This window comes from Peromyscus leucopus, chromosome 15, assembly GCF_004664715.2.
Source record: "Peromyscus leucopus breed LL Stock chromosome 15, UCI_PerLeu_2.1, whole genome shotgun sequence".
NCBI classification, from domain to species: Eukaryota; Metazoa; Chordata; class Mammalia; order Rodentia; family Cricetidae; genus Peromyscus; species Peromyscus leucopus.
This window is the reverse complement of record NC_051076.1, coordinates 15,293,913-15,313,922: the sequence shown is the minus strand read 5'-3', so window position 1 is coordinate 15,313,922 and position 20,010 is coordinate 15,293,913. Positions and strand designations below refer to the sequence as shown.

Below are 20,010 nucleotides of genomic sequence, written 5' to 3'. Positions count from 1 at the left end.
AAAATAATGATGTTTTGCCTGACAGTAAGTGGTCTTTGGAGGGACCTGCCATTTATTTACTCAGCCATTCTCACTTTGAGTAAGGTGGGGAAACCCAAACTGTACTAGTCACCTGGGGAAACAAGGCTGAGTAATCACATCCCACCTCACACTTAATTCTTTCTCTCAAAATAAGCCAGTAATACGAAAAAAACTAACCAAAAAAGAACAACAAAAGTGTAAGTGTAGCTAGAGTCCTGCCCCAGTCAGACAAATCTTTGTCACCGCCAGTCCACAGCCGCTCAGACCAACCAAGTAAACACAGAGACTTATATGCTTACAAACTTATGGCGTGCAGGCTTCTTGCTAACTTTCTTATAGCTTAAATTACCATTTCCATAAATCTATACTTGCACATGCTGGGCTACACGCTTCACATGCTGCTGTCAGGCGGCTGCAGTGCTCTCTGCCTCAGCCTTCTGCTTCCACAATTCTCTCTCCTTGTCCACCTACTTCCTGCCTGGCCACTGGCATATTGTTTTATTTATTGACCAATCAGAGCAATTTGACATACAGACCGTCCCACAGCATGTAAGACTGAAAAGAAAATAGTGCAAATTAAGAATTTGGCCTGTTAGCCAAGCAGTGATGGTGTGCACAATAAATCCCAGCACTCTGGAGGCGGAGGCAGGTGGATCTCTGAGTTTGAGGCCAGCCTGGTCTACAGAGCGAGATTCAGGACAGCTGGGGCGATACAGAGAAACCCTGTCTCATCAAAGGGGGGTGGGGAGGGGTGGGGTGGTCTGCAAATCAGACGATGTTGCAGAAAGTTTCCATGGTGTTCCTTCTTGAATTAGATTTTGTGTGTGTGTCAGATTGATTCCCCATTAGAGATATTTGGGGAAAAAAGGAACACTCATTCCTGAAGATGGGGAAAAGGGAGAAAATAAGTCCTGGATTTTCCTAACTCAGGGTAGCTATAGTACTAAGTTAATTTTTAATCTTGTGACTAGTAAAGCAAAGGTTAGTGCCCACCCCACCCCAAGTCTCTTAAGGCAGGGCTGTGTGGAAACTTGGTGACTTCATTCATTCATGCTCATTTTTTGCAAGGGGAGTAAGTGATTTGGGGGGAATAATTTGTTAAGTCCGAGCAGATTTACTTTAGTCCACGGGCTTCCATTAACTCTTAGTTATAGGTGTTTGGGACAGAAAACACCACCACGATTAGCAGCATTCTTGCCCAAGTTAGTATATGCACATCTAAAACATATTTAAGAATCACTAGCTGATTTGTTGTTGTTTTGTTTTGGTTTGGTTTGGTTTTTCGGTATTTTAAAATTTCATGTTGCTACAACTTTAAAGAATATTTTTCCTTTCTTCCTTAATAATTGCTAATATCCACAGAAGACTAGATTTTAGCCCTGGAAAATACCACAGAGGAGAGATGAGTGGTCTGCTTGAGGAAAAGGACAAAAGCTGTATTCTCCCTTTTCTCTAGGATTTGAGAAATCTGCCTTGAGTAACCAGTTGGCATTCCTGGACTGAAACAATTTAGGGGGGTGGAGAGATGGCTCAGAAGTTAAGAGCACCTACTGCTCTTCCAGAGGTCCTGAGTTCAATTCCCAGCAACCAAATGGTGACTCACAACCACCTGTAATGAGATCTGGTTACCTCTTCTGGCCTGCAGGGATAGGTGTAGAGAGAACACTGTATACATAATAAATAAATAAATCTTAAAAAAAAATCCTTTAAAAAAAAAAAAAAGAAAGAACTTAGGATGTCTAAATTCTGACAACAGAATTTTAGTACCTAGGTGCATGAACTAATAGTTAATAAAGTTAAAAACATGAAAAGAAAAATGAAAACCTAGGGCATTAAAACATCTCAGTGACCTCATATTTTGCTGAATGATTTCTTCACTTTTGAGTTACTTAATTTTTGTCTCTCAACATCTGTTGCTAAAGAACAGGTCCTGTGACCTCAAATATAAAGTGATTTGATTTGCTGAAAATGTTCTAAGATCATAAAAAAGAAAATAATAAATGGGCCAGTCATGATTGTGCTAAAGGGAAGCTGTTGCAACTTTTTCGCAGTTTTCTTTAACCTGAGACCAAACCCTCTGAGTATTTGATAATGCTGTGCATCCTTTAGTTTATAGCTCTTCCTGCAGCTGGGCACCAGCCTCCTTCTTTCCTGCAGAGCTGCTTACAGACACCCCATATCCTGTACTCTGAAAGACCGGGAGGTAGGCTGACCTGGAGTAGCCACAGAGCTCAGCTCTGGTTCTAGGCCCAAATGTCCTTATGAGATGAGGGATTAGAGTCCTGCAGGACCCTAAAAGATACCCTGTCCCCAAATCTCTTATTATCTAGGAGGTCTCACTTTGTTTCCTGGCCGCTAGATTTCTGAGACAATTGTTACTTAGAATACTTGCCAGCGAGTTAAGACAGGACTTGGACCTTGCCTGTGTCTTGCCCCATATTTTCATGTGCTACACGTTTAATTTTCTTTAAAAATTCAGGTGAAAAATATACAGTTGTCCATAACAGACTTTATTGGGTTGTCACCTATGGAAGTAGTTATCAGAGGCTTTGAGTCATTCATAGTAATGATCTTCCACATGTGTCCTGGGGAGCATTGGTTCTGAAAAATTAATAAATATTTTGAACAGAAAGTGTGTAACTTCTCAGGGCTTCAGAGTGCTTATGTAATGTTGAATATTTTAAAGAAGTTGAGTGTAAAGTCTTTTAAAATTTTCTTGGGTTTGGAAATCTCCTGTCGGTCTTGTGTTCATAAGAACATACTGTGGGGAATTATGGTTGGATCTGCAGAATCAATTAAATGCTGTGCATGGTCCATAAGCCACAGGAAAATACTCAATTGTATTTTCTTAAGAAAAAAGAAAAATGGTGGATTTTTACCTTATTCGGAGCAAAATTAATTTGTTTTCTATTTTAAATTTTTATAGTTAAATGCTTTTACTGTTTTATAATTTTATAGTCAAATATCTTGTGTTTTCAGTGTTTTGATCACAGTGGCAAAGTTTAGAATTGTATCTACTGTTAAATTATTGCCACAGCTGAAATGATAGCATCCCTCTTCTTTTTCAATACTGAGGTTGGATGTCATTCCCTAAAATAGTTATGAATAATGCCTATTGATACTTTGCTATAGTGCAGTGTATTTCTGTATGAAAGACTCTTGGTTTACAAGAAGAAAAGTCTATATTTAAGAGTTATTAGTGAACTCCTTGTTGCTAAACTACATTTTAATCTTAGGTGTTAAGTGTATGAAATTAAATAGATTTTGTAATAAAGAAAAAAAAGAAGTAGACCCTATCATTTTTAAATATTTAGTATATTGCTATATCTCAGTGTGAATAGAATTATTTCTAAAAAATTAGAAGACATTTTATTTTGTGTTTGGGCATTTTGTCTCTGTGTGTGTCTGTGCACCACTTGCATGTGTGGTACCCACAGAAGCCAGAAGAAGGGGTTGGATCTCTGCAGTTGGAGTTCCAGATGGTTATGAGCTGCCAAGTCATTGATGGGCCTTGAATCTTGGTCCTCTGCAAGAGCAGCCAGTACTGTTTAACTGCCGAGGCATCTCTCCAGCCTTTAGAATTTATATATGTATGTGTGTGTGTGTGTGTGTGTGTGTGTGTGTGTGTGTGTGTGTGTACACACACACACATACATACATATACATATACATATACATATACATATATGTAAGAAGCTGTATCTAAATATAGAAGTTTATTTTTCAAACCTTTCACTTTGCTTTCGGGACTTGAGGCAGGTGAACTGTGTGTCACCCTCCTAAACTCTTTAGTTTTAGAAATCCTCCTCAGGGTTTGGCTCCTTAGCATGTCTCGCTGTATTTCGTAAGGCTTGTGTAGCTCCCTCTGTTGGAGTTTGTAGACTCTTATGCCCGTGCTTTATACTTGGTGATTCTGTGTCTTATGTCACATAGGACATAATCTTATTGAAAGCAGGAACTATGCCTAGTCATTATTGTCCTTTGTATATCTTTTTATATAAAACATAGCTGACGATAGAATCCCTCACTGTTTATTATTGATACTGATTTTGTTTAGTATTATGTATGTATTTAATTAAGTTGGGTTTGCTTCAGTCAGAATTTGATTATGATAGTGTACTAATAACTTGAGAAATTTTAAATCTTTTGGTAAAGAAATAAGAAAGCTTAGAAGGAACTATGGAATTGAGCATTTTTCATTGGCATTTTTTTGGAATACTTGAGTTTATTATTTAATTAATTTATATATTTATTTTTGTGACAGGTCTCTCTATGTAGCCCGGTCTGTCCTGGAACTCTATGGAGACCAGGCTGGCCTTGAACTCACAGAGATCTACCTGCCTCTGATTACCTGAGTGCTGGGATTAAAGGCATGTGCAACCATGCCCAGCTATTTAAATTTAACTGACACACACAAAAAAACATTAAAATTGTACATATTAATGGGCAGTGCTATTCATTATTTATTTATTTATTGTTGAGACAGGTTCTCACTATGTAGCCCTGGCTGTCCTGAAACTTGGTATGTGCACCAGGCTGACCGTGAACTCACAGAGATCACCTGCCTCTGCCTCTCAAGTGCTGGGATTAAAGAAGGTCATGGATGGGCCAGCATGCCCTGTAATAAGATTGTTTTTGATACATGTATCTATTGTGTGACATTCAAATCAAATAACTTGCATGCTCAAACATTTATTATCTTTGTAGTGAAAACATTCAAATTCCTTTTTTTTTAATAAGTCAGGAGCGTGTGTAGCCTAGAGTAGCTTAGAATTTGCTGGGTAGCTAAGGATGACCTTGAATTTTTGATCAGGCCACCACCTGAGTGCTGTGATTATGCCCCTGTGCCTGGTTTTAGCCCCTGTCATGCTGCAGATTGAGCCCAGGACTTTGTGCATGTCAGACAAGCCCTCTACCAGCCAAACCATGTCCCCGGCCTCAAGTCTCCTCTACAGTGTTGTCTGTCATACATTGTCCCCACTGTGTGACAGACGGCAGAACCTCTTGCTCCTGTCTTACTGGGCCTTAGCTCTCCTTCGTCAGCTTCTCCCTGTCCTCCCTCCCCTAAGTTCTCCCCAGCCTGTAGTTGCCGGGCTGTTCTCCACTCGGAAAGCTCAGCTTGTTAATGCTCCGGGAGAGCGAGTGTGGGATCCCCGCCTTTCTCTTCCTGACTTACTTTGCTTAGCTTGATCCCTAGTTCCAGTGATGGCATTTCTTGTCCCACTGTATGGACGAGCACATTTTCTTCATTCATGTGTCAGTCAGTGGGGATTTAGGGGTCTTTCTGATTTGTGGCAACTGAATAGGACTGCAGAAAGCAAGAGATGCAACTCACTCCTGAACATACTGATTTCATGTTCTTTGGCTGTCCACCAAGGAGTGGCACTGCTGGGCTGGGTGGTAGTTCTACTTTTAAGTTTTTAATGATTTGTTTGCATTTTACTTATACGTATATGGGTGTATATATATATATATATTATGTGCATGTGTGTGGATGTACAAGCAAACATAGGCTTATCAGAGGACAACTTGTAGGTTCTGGGGATCGAACTCGAGTCATCAGGCCTGGCAACAAGCACTTGCTGAGCTATCTTGCCAGCCCTATTTTTAATTTTTTTGGGAAATTCCATATTGGTTTCCATTATTCACTTACTAATTACCCTTTAAATCATGTTCAAAACTGTCACCAAAGTGACCTTGCTTTAGAATTGGTTGTGGGATGTTAGTGTAAGAGAGTACACACTCACCTCTCTCATCTCAGGCCTTTGCATCCTGCTTTTTTTCTCTTGAGTCTGCCAGATGCTACAGGGAAATAAGATTTAACTTGTTTTAAAAAATTTAAAAATTTACCTGATTTTGTTTCTTATCTCCCTACAGAAAACCATAGGCAAAATCGCCACATGCTTAGAATTGCGAAGCGCAGCGTTACAGGTAAGTAGAGGCGTTCTTAACTTCCTAACGTGATTGTTCTGCTGATGTAGTAGACAGTCATGCCTAAAGCTGTATCGTCGCCGGAGAGTCTTACAGTTAGGGGAATTCATCAGTAACATGCATACTTACATGATTTAGTTTATGTTTTGTAAACTATAGAAATCAAAGTTATAACTTTAATTTTTTTTTTTTTTGTATTACATTTAGCCTGAATGTTCTGGGAATGCAAAACAAACAAAACCCAGTTTGGAACTTTTTATTTTCTACCTTGAAAATGAAATAGATTTTGAATAATTTTGTATGTTTGGTTTTTACCACTTTAGAGACATAGGGTATGGTGAAATCTTTGTAGCAAAAAGATGTAATGTGCATATTTTAAATTTAGTCCACACAGTCCCAAGAAGAATTTAAACTGGAGGACCTGAAGAAGCTAGAACCAAGTAAGTTTTATGTTCTGGTATCCTTATGATCTCTTTTAGGAAAATAATTCATTGTAGCTGTTAACACTATTTGGCATAGATGGAGGTTTTTTCCGACTATCTAATTATGCAGCATCTTTTTAGTCCTTCTTAAATTCCTGCAATATTTGAAGTAGTTATAATTTGGTGTAAATATCTATTAGCCTTTGTTTTGGTGACTTTAATAAGACTAGACAAACATTTACCACAGACACTAAGGAAGATATAAACTATAGTCAGTGGTGCCATTCAGTTTACATGGCATGAAAACTATAGCCCCCTGTGAACCATGCCATAAAATATTTCCTTATTGTATCTATTTTTTTCTCTTCCTCTAAAACTTTTTTTTTTTTTTGGTTTTTTTTCGAGACAGGGTTTCTTTGTATAGCTTTGCGCCTTTCCTGGACCTCACTTGGTAGACCAGGTTGGCCTCGAACTCACAGAGATCCACCTGCCTCTGCCTCCCGAGTGCTGGGATTAAAGGTGTGCGCCACCACCGCCCGGCCTCTTCCTCTAAAACTTTTTGAAGTAAAAAATTTCTTCAAACATTTTGGTGGTTAAGATGCTGCCTGAAAGGCCACTAGCACTTTTTTCTTTCTGCTTTTCTGGTTTGGGTGAATGTTCTCTTTCTTGAAATGTCTGCAGTATGGGCATAGGTGAATATGACTGAATAAACCTTACCCAATACCAGTGAGGCAGGATTGCATGACTTACCCTGCTTTTGTAAACAGGGGAGAACAGCTTTCAGATCCATCTGTTAAGGCGGATTCTCAGTAGGGAATCATAAAACCAGTGGCATCGTAGAATAGAAGGAATCATGGCTGTGTGGTCCCATTCTCTCACTTTATAGTGGAAGAAGGAGATGAAATGCTCAGCCCTGTTTCACTGTAGCCCTTAGTAGCTGGCAGGGCTTGAATCAGGAAAACAGGTTCATATTAGTGCAATACTTGGGGTGTCTCCACACCTTGGGTGAAAGGTGAAAGAAAGAACTGAAAAGAGTACTCATGTCAGCTTCACACGCTGCTAATTCCCAGCTCACAGCAAGTCTGAGAGAGGCAAGTGGAAGTGACTGAGGAAGTGGAAATGTCTCGTAATGGAAGGACCAGGGCAGAAAGAGGTTTGCAGTGTCTGTGCTTAACAGGATCAGGTTTCTTTTGTTTAGTTTGGGTTGGTAGAAAAAAGGAGCAACAAGACCCAGGAACACAGATCTGCTGTGATTCTGGTGGCTTTTCCACGATTGTTAGATGGTCATATTTCATCTCTTCAGAGCAAGATCCTTCTCATATGCCAAGAATTATGATAAACTGTGTCATTTTAATAGTTTTGGCACTTTATGTGATGCAGACCATAACCTTTTTGTTACAAGAACTGTGATTTTATATTTCTAAGTAGTTCTTACCTGTTCTCAGTGAATATAGGAATACCAATCAAATAATGTAAACATTTTTAATTTTTTTCTGACCACACTTTCTAATTCATAGAACTTTTATGGTTTCTTTAAAAAGCATTAACAAATACTTTATATAAGTTTTTATTGGTAGCTTCATTTAATGTTATTTAGATTCCATAAAATTCACTAATTTAAAGTGTATAGTTATTACTTTTTGTTGTCTTGACCGTACACCATTGCCACCTTCAATTTTAGGATATTTTCATCACCCTAAAAAGAAACCCTGTATCCACTAGCATCACTCATTTTCCCCTAATTCTGACTCTCTCCAATTACCAGCTCTAGGCAAACACTAATTTAATTTGTCTATAAATTTGCCTATTCTGAACATTTTACACAAATGGAATCATACATAGTCTTCCATGACTGGCTGTCTATAAGGTATTTTGTAAAAAGCCCATGATGGCTTTAATGAAAAGCTTCTGACTCTGAGGCTGGTGTTCTCAGTGGTGGAGCGCATTCCGGCATGTGTGAGGCATCCCCAGGACCACGAGGAAACACACAAAGGAATGCAGCAAGGGCCCGGCTGTAGTCACGAAGCCTGGTGTCTACTGCTAAGAAAATCCTTTGTTTCTTTTCTTCTTTTTTTTTTTTTTTTTCTTAAATGATAAAAGAAGAAGTAGGATTTTGGCTTCTTACAATTGCCATTTTCAGTTAGGATTTTTGGTTTTTGTTTGCTTCAAACAGAATTGAAGAATCCTACAGAAGGCTGGGAACAGGTCCTGGTGTAGTTCTCTAGCTGCAGGAGGGGCAAAGGGAAGAAGGGGCAGAGTAGGAAGGGAGTCTATGCTGGGTGGGCTAGCCAGAAAGATTGTCAACTGTTTAGCAGTAGGCATCTATTATCTCTCTCTAACAGCCTCTGTAATTCCTTCCAGTGCCTCAAAGAGCTGTTATTGGTTGCCCTTTTAAAGAGTATCAGCTGTATGACTTGGCATTCAGAGAACTTCTCTCAGCTGCCTTTTGCTAATGATAACTCTCACACTTGTCTAAGACCTTATGTTTGCAAATATCAGGAATGGGTTTGGGATACATCAGTCCTAAATGTCCTAGTTTTCTAGTTCAAACTTGTGAGAAACTATTGATTCATGCCTTAGTGGGATAGTACACTAAGATCTTTAGTGGTTGTCTGTTCCTCTTGCTTGTTTTTTTTTTTTAAGGCCTTATTATATTTTAAATTTATATAATTCTTTTCATTTGAACTTTTTCCTTCTTAATACTTTAAAAAGTTGTTTACTTCTGGCTGTCTATATCTATCATCTCTCTGTCATCCATTCATCTATCTGTCTGTCTATCTATCTATCTATCTATCTATCTATCTATCTATCTACCTACCTAATAGAGTACTCAGCACCTGGGTAGACATCAGAGGATAACCTGCAGGACAGCTTGTAAGAATTGGTTCTTACAGGTCCCAGGGATTAAACTCAGGTCCTTGGGCCTAGCAGCAAGCACCTTTACCCACTGAGCTATCTGCTGGCCTCTTCTCAATCCTTTTAGGTGATTTTAACTTTCTATTGCTTTTGGGAGGAGCATAGCTATGTATACTGTAACTCAGTAGGACATACTCTCTAATTTTTTAGTTTATAAAAGTTGGACAATTAGGAGTTATTTCTATCAGAAATAGTTTCTGCAACTTAATGTTTAACTACATTTTAGATGAAATAGTCTTAGTCAAGCTCTCCATTGATGATGCCTCTTCTGTGGAAAATGAATGACGTAGCTTTCAGTATGCTGGACTCAGGTGATTCACTTTGCTAATGTATTCTTTCCTTCAAAGTTTGTAAATCTCTTAAAAGTTTGATATGAAGTTCCTGATAATCTTGTGATTGTAGTAATTCTAGTAATTTTTATGTTACTCCTCAGAACATACTGCTTACTCCAACCTATCTCCCCTCACCGTCCATAAGGTTCCTGTCCATTAACCCATCCTTCGGAAACCCATCCTTCGGAGCATCACAGAAACCCACCTTTCCTGACAGCTTCCTGTGCTCTCCTTTGGACCCGCTACCTCCTCTCCGTTCTGCGGTGTTTTTATAGCCTGTCAGAGTGTGCCCTGTATTAGTCTCATTTCTGTTTATTCTGTTCTTCAGAGCAGTTAAGTTTGACTTTCCTGTGCATAGTCTATGCAATGCTTTGTTTATAGTATAAAGTCAGCAAATTGTGCTGTATTCAATAGATTTAAATGTCTTGAGAGGAAGCCTTTTTCCATAGTTTAAAAAATAACCTTCAGAATGAAAGTTTTTTTTTTTTTTTTTCATTTTTGCCTACCAGCTGGAAAAACTACAAACTCTGCATCTCCATGTCTGATGTCGAAAAACTCTTCAAATCTCCCACTCCTTTCAGATTTGTTGACTGCAACTCACTTCTTTCTTTTGGGCTGGTTCCACTCCCGGTTAGCAGCTTTCCTCAGTAGGTATTTCATGACTCTGGCATCTCTAACATCTTGGGGGTCTCCAAGGCAATCCAGGCTTCTCCTTCACAGCTTCATGCAATGGCCTCTTTAGGTCTTCATTCAGGGATGCCCCTGACACATGCCTGGCCTCAGCAGCTTTCCTTAGTCATGAGGCAAATTCCATAGTCTGTTTCTTCTGTCCTTAACTCTAAATCCAGAAACACATGGCCGAAACTGCCAAGTTCTGTTGCTTGCTGGAACATGGCTCCCTTGTTCAATCACATCTTCACCAGCTTTCTATTTTTGATTATTACCTTCACTGCCTAAGCTTAGCTGTCCTATAACTGAATCCCTAGACCAGGCTGGCCTCAAACTCATAAATCCACCAGCCACTACCTTCCCAGTGATGGGATCAAAGGCGTGTACCACCACATCACCACACTAGGCTCTAAACTTTTCTTTAATTCCTTTTCAGAAGTTGGAAACTTAGCTGGGTGAGATCTTGCCCAGAGGTCACCACTTCCTCTCTTCCATTTCTTAATCTATGTATCTCCTTGATCACAACACTTCATTCCTTTTCTCCTCAAATTTTACATTTTCTTGACCCTTTTCAATATAAATCTTCATTATAGTTACCACCAATAACCACATAACAGAGTCTATATTAGGCTGTTTTGAGATTCCCTCTACCAAGGAAATTAATCCAAAACTCTTCACGTTAGCCTCAGACAGACTCTTCAGCCACTTTCTTCACCAAATATCACAAGAATGATCTCTGGCAACATACTAAAATTCTTCTCCGAAGCCTCTTGACTGAACCCCCAACAGTTCAAATAACTCTTAGCACCTCTGTCTTCCAGGGGCCATAAGCAGTGCTTAAAGCATCCCACTGCTTTCATAACCCAAAGTATCAAAGTCTTAAGTCCTCCAAACAAAAACATGGTCAGGCCTGTCACAGCAATACCTCAGTCCCTTGTAGCACCTGCGCTACTACCTGTTCACCATGTCCGAGCGAGGGGCTGAGGATTAAAACAGAGACAAGACAGCGGGTCATTTGTCTCAGTAGAATGCCATTGCCCTTTATTGAAGGAGGGAAGAGGCCTTGAATACAGGCTTACAGCACACTGGGAGAACCCTGGAGGGCAGAAGTTCACTACAGATGTTTTACATACTTGCATCCTAGCTGTTTACACCAAATATGCAGGATACACAAACAAGGAACCTCTGGTAAGCTGTGTAGGAGGAAGGAAACCGGCAGGGAATTAGCATAAGGAGGACATCTGATCAAGGTCAGCAAGCAAGGCAGCAGCTACCCAAGGAACATGGGTCAGGGCCCAACAGTCCCTGGTACCAACTTCTGTCTTAGTTAGGTTTTTATTGCGATAAAGAGTCACTGTGACCACGGCAACTCTTAAATGAAGACATTTAACTGGGGTGGCTTGCTTATAGTTCAGAGTACAGTTATTGTCATAGTGGGGAGCACAGCAGTGTGCAGGCAGACACGGTGCTGGAGGAGGAGGAGCTGCTGAGAGTCCTACATCTTGCAAGCAACAGGAAGTTGACTGTCACACTGAGGGAAGCTTGAGCAGAAGAGGCTTCAAAGCCCGCTCCTACAATGACACACTTCCTCCAACAAGGCCACACCCACTCCAACAAAGCCACAGCTCCTAATGGTGCCACTCTCTATGGAGTCCATTTTCTTTCAAACCACCACATATAGTAACACATACCTGTCATCTTTCCACTCTGAAGGTAGAGGCAGGAGGATTCGGAATTCAAGTCTAGCCTCAACTATGTAGTGAGTTTCAGGCCAGCCTGGGCTACATTAGACCCTATGTCCTCTCATTTTCCTAAGGGAAAATATTCTTTATAATTAATGTAGCTTTCAACTTCTTTCACATATTTTAAGGGTTGGCTATTTCTCCTTTTATTATTATAAAATATGGTTTCTGTGTCTTATCTAGTATTAATGACAGATGTTATCATCTCTTAGTGTTCACCACAATACTATGTGAATGATTGATTGCTATTTACTGAGTTAACTGTCTACTGTGATCATAAAGTTCGGAAGGGATTGAAAAGGCAGAACTATCTGTGAGACAAGAAACACTTGGATTCTAGTCAGTCACAACAGAAAACTCTGGCAAATATTAATTCCCGCATAACAGTGCAGGTTTCTACTTACTCTCTTTTTAAGCATTCATGCCTAAAAACCAAGAAAAAAGAAAAAGAAACATATTTATAAAGTACAGACACTTGAAGCTGAGTGTGACTGTGTTCAACACTTTAAAACTTCCCCTGCATTCTCATGTGTTTTCTGTCATTTTAGTTCCCCCAGTAGTCTGTGAAGGAAGTGGCATTCCCGTTTTAGGATTGGGAAAACTGAGTAATATACATTACTTTAGCATAGTGATATGCATTTGTCATTGGAATTGTAGGGCTGACATTTTATTTAAACCTGCTTTGGTCTTCTGATACTTTTCTTACTTGTCAACTTTCTATTATCTGAAGAAGTCAAACCCAAACTGGATGTGGTGAGACATTCCTGTTCAAGAGGCTGAGGTGGGAGGCTTGCCATAACTTACATAGTGAATTCTGGGCCCAGTTGGGATGTAGAGTGAAACTCTGTCTCAAAAAAAGGCAAGCCCCCACAAAAGCCCTGCTTCCTTCTCCAGTACTGGGAAGTTCCACCTCTGGAGTGGCTGTGGGTGACGCCTCTATCCTGGGTCACAGCTCCCGTGTCTTCTGACAACTTCGTTTTGAACCCTGACCCTGTGGACTCCAGCTACTCCACTGTCTCTCTGCTCATTTACACAGCTTTCTGTGTGTCCGTCCTAACAGGAGCCACATTTGCACGTTAGCTTGTCTGCTTGTTGGCATCCGTGATCTGCTTTTCATGCGTTTGTTCCACGGTCCCAGTGGGAGTTCTGGATAAGTGTGTACCTCAAACCTCCTACAGCCAGTACAGGTGTTTGAAGACTTCCGTTGAGGAGAAGCTCTACTGTGTGTAGATCTGCAGGATGTTAATATATGTAATAGAATTTTATCCGAAGAGGGGCATCAGAAGAATAAGCTTCAGCTGCAAACCCTTCCAGTTGGATGCTGTTGAGGGACATCTTCTCAAAAGACAGTAAAGCAGGATGTGTTGCTCTTCCACTTCCTCTGCGATGCCGTTGTTCAACTTCTCACATTTGTGTGTTATCTGGTCTATTGGTTGGCATGTTTGTTGTCTGTTTTTCTTAAGTTTGGTTTAAGAACCATTTAGTTCTTGGTCATCATAGTGTATCCTAAGAGTCGAAAACATTGTGGTCACTACATACACAGTTACTGAGACAAAGGGAGACGGTGGAAGGGTGAAGGCAAGAGCTAAAGAGAGAGAGTACAAACCAGAGAGAACTGTGGCTGAGCACACAATAAGAGACTGGATGTAAAATTGGCAGTCATTGGAACATGACATGCAATCAACCTTTGCCCCTGGATACCCTCTTTGGAGGCTATTTGCTGTGTACCAATATGCTCTGCCTCTTTCAGCTCTAACCTGTAGGACTTCAAGTTAAAGGCTGAGTGTATGGAGCACTAAGTTACAGGAGCCTTTTGTGTTGCCCATTTCGTGCTGTGGATTCACTTTCGTGTACTTTGCAGCTTGTTACCAGGATCCATAAGGCTGGAAGTGAAGCACTCAATTCTATACTTAGAGTGCTCGGGCAGACACAGCAGCATCACAGAGTATCTCTCTCTAAGCTTACACCCAAAGGGAGCTGTGGGAGTAACCACAGCCGGGACACGGGTACCATGTCGTCTGGAGACTTCTCTTGAGGGTACACTGTACTGTGTCCAGATCTATTAGTATATAGACATGAGCAGTAAATTTCATCATAAAAGGAGTATGAGGTGCGTAACTGCTAACACAAAGCATATCAGTTTAGTGACATCCAGGAGAAAACTCAATGCAGAATAAGATATGCTCCTGGATCTCTCTAATTGTCACCCTTAATGTCAGCCCTTCAGTACAGGGAGGACCCTGTGTCTCACCCAGGACCTTGTACACAATAGGAAAAATTTTGGGGGCCTAATTTTCTCAGACCTTCTACAGGCAAGTAACAATGGCCCTGGAATGATCATCTGGAAATTTTAAAAATATATGTAAATGTGCATGGTAAAATTTACTAAAAATTAGCTCTTTGAGCTATAATTTCTTTTTTATAAAATAATTCATGTTTCTTTGTCTTTTGTTGCAGTCCTGAAGAATATTCTTACATATAATAAAGAATTCCCATTTGATGTTCAGCCTATTCCATTAAGGTAAATAAGTATTCATATTCATCTGCTCTTACTGTCTTCTTTATACCTGTTTTACAGATCATTTGTTGTCTGTTGTTTTAGCCACTTTGGTATCTTTGATATGGTTGATATCAACATTGATAACAATATTTCAACCTCTTACAATACTCAGCATACTGTGGAACAGCTGTGAGGCTTTGTTGGTGTATTAAATATTCTAGCTCAGTGTTTAGTTTCTCTCTCTCTCTCTCTTCCATGCAGACGGATTTTAGCACCTGGTGAAGAAGAGAATTTGGAGTTTGAAGAAGATGAAGAAGGTGGTGCTGGGGCAGGACCTCCTGACTCGTTCTCTGCTAGAGTTCCTGGTGGGCATCCTTTCACAGCACATGTGCTGCTTTATCCAGCAGGACCTTGGAACTTGTGGTGGTGTTTGCTAGTGGAGAGGAAAACCTCTCCTGAGCCCTTGCCAGCTATAAGCAGAGTTCCATGGCTGGGCCTCTGTCAGTGGATAAACAGTGTGAAAGGATCCTCTGTTAGTGGTGCTCAGAACACATGCTCAGAGATTCACTGAGACTCACGGCTATAATGTACTGCAAGAGAACACAGGAGCAAAATTAGCCAAAGGAAGAGGCATGTGGACCAAACCAGAGGACAGTGAAGGCAGATTCCAAAGCCCTTGCCCTGTGCTGCCAGCCACATGGGCAGTATTTAATTCCTACTGTAACAAATTGTGGCAGCATTGTGAAAGGTGAAATGTCTACTTAGAGATTCAGCACACATGGCTGCTATTGGTAACTGATCAGAGTCATTTTCTACCTACTATAGACCAAAATTATAGGTTTCAGAAGGAAAGAGTGTCAGCACAAGCCATACTGTTCACACAAACAGTTCAGGTGTTGTAAGGTGAAGAGAGCAGATGGAAATCTTCATCAGATCCAAGATCCCAAATGCCAGCCACAGGCCAAGCTCTGTCCTGGCCTGCAGTATCAGCCTGTCTCTGTCTTACATAATCAGTCTTTAACCAAACTGTGGTTGGGAGAAGTAGGCCCAGGTGGGCAGACCCTTATCATTTCCATCATCTAAGGGGAATGAAGGGTATAGAGTGAGCCTCTTCCGTTTGTGGAAGAGCTTGGGTGAGGCTCTTCCCTCCCTGTGAATATAAACAGCTTTAGGGAAATTACAAATAGTAGCCGTTACTGCTGACAGCCCTTCTTGGGCACAAGACATCATTTCTGGTCTGTTTTGCTTCTGAAAACACATGCTCGTTTTTTTTTTCTTTTTTAAAAAAATTTTATTAGATTTATTCATTTTTTTAAAATGTCATGTATGAGTGTTTTGCCTACATGTATGTGTGTATGTGCACCACATGCATGCCTGGTGCCTGTACTACCACTGGCCACTACCACTATTAGGTACAATTTTCTATAGGCTTTTTTAAAAGCACAGACTGAAGAAAGGGACTGAGAAATTTGACTGTGTTAGCATGAAGTTTCTCCTAGAAGACACCATTACAGAGCAGAGTCATCTGGACAGCCTGAGCTGTGGTCTGTGTGTTGGACGGCAGCAGCGCAGGCTGCCTCAGGGAGAACGATTAGAGAGGTGTGTGGGGTGTGGACGCAGATGGGGCCCTAGCATGCTGGTTTGTATCCTTCATGCTCTGGTGCTGCCGACATAGGTGTGTCCGTATGGTGACATTCAGCAAGCTGCATTTCAAACTTAGGCATTCTAAATGTATAGTTTATGTTTTAGTGCAATGTTTTTTAAAAGAAAACCACTATTAAGCTCTTTATAAGACATACAACCAGAGCTTTTTCTAATGTGTTAGAGATCTCCTACAACTTAATAAGGAAAGAACATTTCAACAGAAATGTCGGCAAAATAAAGGAGAAAAACCAAGTGCATGATCTAATAGAAAGCTGTGATTCCCTGTTAGCTGTCAGAGACCATACAAGTGATGGCTAGGTCAATGCCTCACCACACCTAAATTGATTCAAGTTTCATCTGAGAAACAAAGTGCCTGAGGATTTCAACAGCACTAACATGGCTGCACTGTTGGCAGGGACAGAACTGGAACATCCACTGTAGGAGCTGATGATGTAATTAGCACAGACCATGTGTCTTAATAATTCCTGTTTGAGAGAAGTTTGTACCAGAATATGTTCACCAGTGTGTGTATAGTAGTATTAAAAAAAATTAAAAATTGATCAACTCAGCTGTCCATGAACAGAAGATAGTGCATTAATTTCATCATTTATCTAATAAATTTTATATAGTTGCATGAACCTTTTTGCAGAAGAACACAACTAAATGTAAGTACTCCCATCTCTTTCCTAAGATTTCCAAGGTGTGTCTTACCCTTCTGAAGTTTGTCTGAGTTCACTGAGACACACTCTTCTGTAGGTACTGCCTGTATCTGTAACCACAGTCAAAGACCATGCAGACAGTCTTAGGAATTTTTGTGTGTGTGTTCAGAATTACTCCTGTCCCATTGAGTTTTATTAATGAACACTGCAATGAAGGCCATCTGCCACTCTTCATTTTCTGTGTTGTCTTGGTGTTTAAACTAGGGAGTAAGGATAGGAGCTGGGTGTGGTGTTTTGTGCCTATCATCTAGCACATGGGGACTGAGCTTGGAGGGTTGCCTTGAGTGTGAGGTCAGGCTGGGCTATAGGATGAGACCTGTCCCCCAAATCAAGCACCAAACCCATAAAAAAAGTTAACACATTTTAAAACTATTGTTTTTAATAGCATTATTATAATATTCATATAAAATTTACCTACTGTTTGGTGATTCTTGATTTATAGAGAGTCTATCTAGAATTTATAAGTTTTTGATTTATAAAGTGGTGACATCCGTGACCACCTTCCAGTTTACAACATTTCCATTGCCCTCTACCCCCAGTTTCCTCAACACCTGTTCACTGTCAATCAGATGTTCATTTTGGAGGGTACTGAATCATGATCTCCAGATTCTTCACTATTGAAAGTAGGATAGTACATTGCTGAACAGAAAGGAAAGATACCAGCCGAAAATCCTACCTAAGTATTGTGTTCTGTACATGGTTTAACTTACTGCACACACACTGAATTAAAACTGACCATTTTCTTGAGGGTTGGGATGCTGCTCTCTTGGGTGGGTTTTAGTTTAGTTTTATTTTGTTTTTTTCGAGGGGGGGGTCTGTGTGTAGTATATGCGTGCCTGTTGCGTGCACCTAAGTTGTGGGTACATGTGTCCATGCACACAGATTTGCAGGCAGAGCAGACTGTGGCGTGTACTCAGCTGCAGCAGCCTCTACTTTATGCCTGGAGGCAGGCTCTGAACCGGACTCTCAGCATCTGGGATTGGGCCTCCTCTGCCCTTCTCCCCTGTGCAGTCATGTGCAGCTGTTTACACAGGTGCTGGGTTTTCAAGTTCAGCTTGCAGAGAAAGCACACTTACCCACTGAGCCAGGTGTCCAGCCTTTAGTTCTAAAAATGTAATTGGGGAATGGAAATGTTTCAGACACTCAAATCACTCTTACAGTTTGATGTTGCCATTCCCTCTAGTACTGACTTCTAAGAATACATTATGCAGAATAGGATGAGGAATAGAGTAGGAAATTAGGCTTTAATAATTGAATCTATGAGTACTAAGCTATAAATTAGTAGTAACTGAAGGGTTTTCTGGTCTACTCTCAAACTTCTTAAGCTTCAGAATAACAAAATACTTAACAATTTTTCTGTCCTTTTTCTACAAGGTCATATTGAGATATGAGGTACATCTTTACAAGTGCACTGAATGTATCTATTCTGTGGACATGCTATATTATCGATTTCATGGTAGCTTAGAATTGGGCTTCCTTGAGTAACATGAATTTTTAACATGCTTGCCTTAATAATTCTGCTTTTATGGTGTCTGTGGAGTATGGAGTGCAGATTTATCTTGGATGTAATTAAATATATAGTCACAGAGAATATCATCAAGCTAGGTGTGGTGACACTTGCCTATAATCTCCATACTCAGGAACCTAAGGACATCCTAAAAAACAATAAATGAATAATACAGTGTTTGAGAGTGCTAGAAAGCAAACTATGCACTGCCTGCCTGGTTGCTAAGTTACAGGAAGCCTGTGTCTCTTCACTCTGGAATTGTCGCTGGCCTAAGTTCTTGTGGTTTCTCTGTTGCCAGGCACTTTATTGCCCCGGTTGCCGTCCGAACCCGGGATGACGTTACTCACTATCAGAATTGAGAGAATCGGTCTGAAAGATGCGGGGCAGTGCATCGATCCCTACATTACAGTCAGCGTGAAGGGTGAGGAGCTCTGGGGCTGGTTTCTCTCCTGCAGATGTCATACTGCTTTCCACTTGGAACAGTTGTTCTTAGAGCGGTGGCTCCCATGTCTGAAGCAGCTCATTGTAATTCGTTCTATAATGATAGGAAGTCCCTGGAATTGGTCTTTACTCCTTCAGAGAACGCTTCTGATAGATTTAATAAACAGTGTTAATGTATAGCTTAGACTCACTTTTGCTTTTGAGCTTGTCTTTGTTTCTTTTTATATTTCATACTCCAGACCCATCTAGGGAGCTGTCTAGCCATGCCCAGTCCCCTTAGCAGCAGAGACAGTGTCCAGGACACAGAATTAGCCTCCCCTTCCCCAGGGATGTAGTTGAACAGCCCTCTGACTCCTATGGCAGGTCTCTGTCAGGTGGGGGCTGCAATGGAGGGTGGAAGTAAAGACCGGGAAGAGGGTCTGTCTGTCCAGACATCTAGACTCTGGGAGCCCTTGCAGGACAGGAAAGGAAGTTGTCAGAGTTAGAAAGTGTGAAGAGTGGCCACACGGTTGAAGTGTTTTGTTTCTGCCGTACCTAGTATACAGGACTTTCTTTTCAATGCATTTAGTCTTGAAAAGTAATTTTTAGGTGTCAGGCATGATGAAGCATGCCTGTGATCCCAGTTTCTAGGCAGCTGAGGCAGGAGACTCACTTGAGCCCAACTTTGGGGAACACACGATACTGTTTAAAAAAAATTAATAAGAACAGTTATTATTGAATCAGTAAGGATAAAGTCATCATTATCTAGAAATAACTCCACAGTTAATGCAAGTGGTTAACATTAAACTGCAGTTTGAAGCTAACCAAAGAACTAGATGTGGGCTCAAAAAAATGGAGGCAACTTGCATCATTTAACTGGATCAGGCCCTCTGAATAGGTGAGACAGTCGATTGGCTTGATCTGTTTGGGAAGCATTTAGGCAGTGGTACCAGGTCCTGGGCTCGTTGCATGAGTTAGCTGTTTGAAACCTGGGACTTATGCAGGGACGCTTGGCTCATTCTGGGAGGAGGGGACTGGACCTGCCTGGACTGAGTCTACCAGGTCAATCTCAGTCCTCGGGGGAGGCCTTGCTCTGGAAGAGGTGGGAATGGGGGTGGGCTGGGGGGAAGGGGAGGGGGGCAGGAAGGGGAAGAACAAGGGAATCTGTGGCTGTTATGTAGAACTGA

The 20,010-nt window shown here is 40.9% G+C and overlaps 1 protein-coding gene across 1 annotated transcript in view; it reads left to right on the top strand.

Moving 5' to 3' along the window:
* Nucleotides 1–20,010, top strand: part of Aida (axin interactor, dorsalization associated) — a 33,475-nt gene that overhangs the window by 6,282 nt on the left and 7,183 nt on the right. Inside the window, exons 3-7 of the mRNA XM_028894568.2 lie at nucleotides 5,899–5,952; nucleotides 6,338–6,392; nucleotides 14,491–14,554; nucleotides 14,795–14,898; nucleotides 18,702–18,824. Of these exons, the coding sequence (XP_028750401.1) occupies nucleotides 5,899–5,952; nucleotides 6,338–6,392; nucleotides 14,491–14,554; nucleotides 14,795–14,898; nucleotides 18,702–18,824 (400 nt within the window). The remainder of the gene's footprint in view (nucleotides 1–5,898; nucleotides 5,953–6,337; nucleotides 6,393–14,490; nucleotides 14,555–14,794; nucleotides 14,899–18,701; nucleotides 18,825–20,010) is intronic.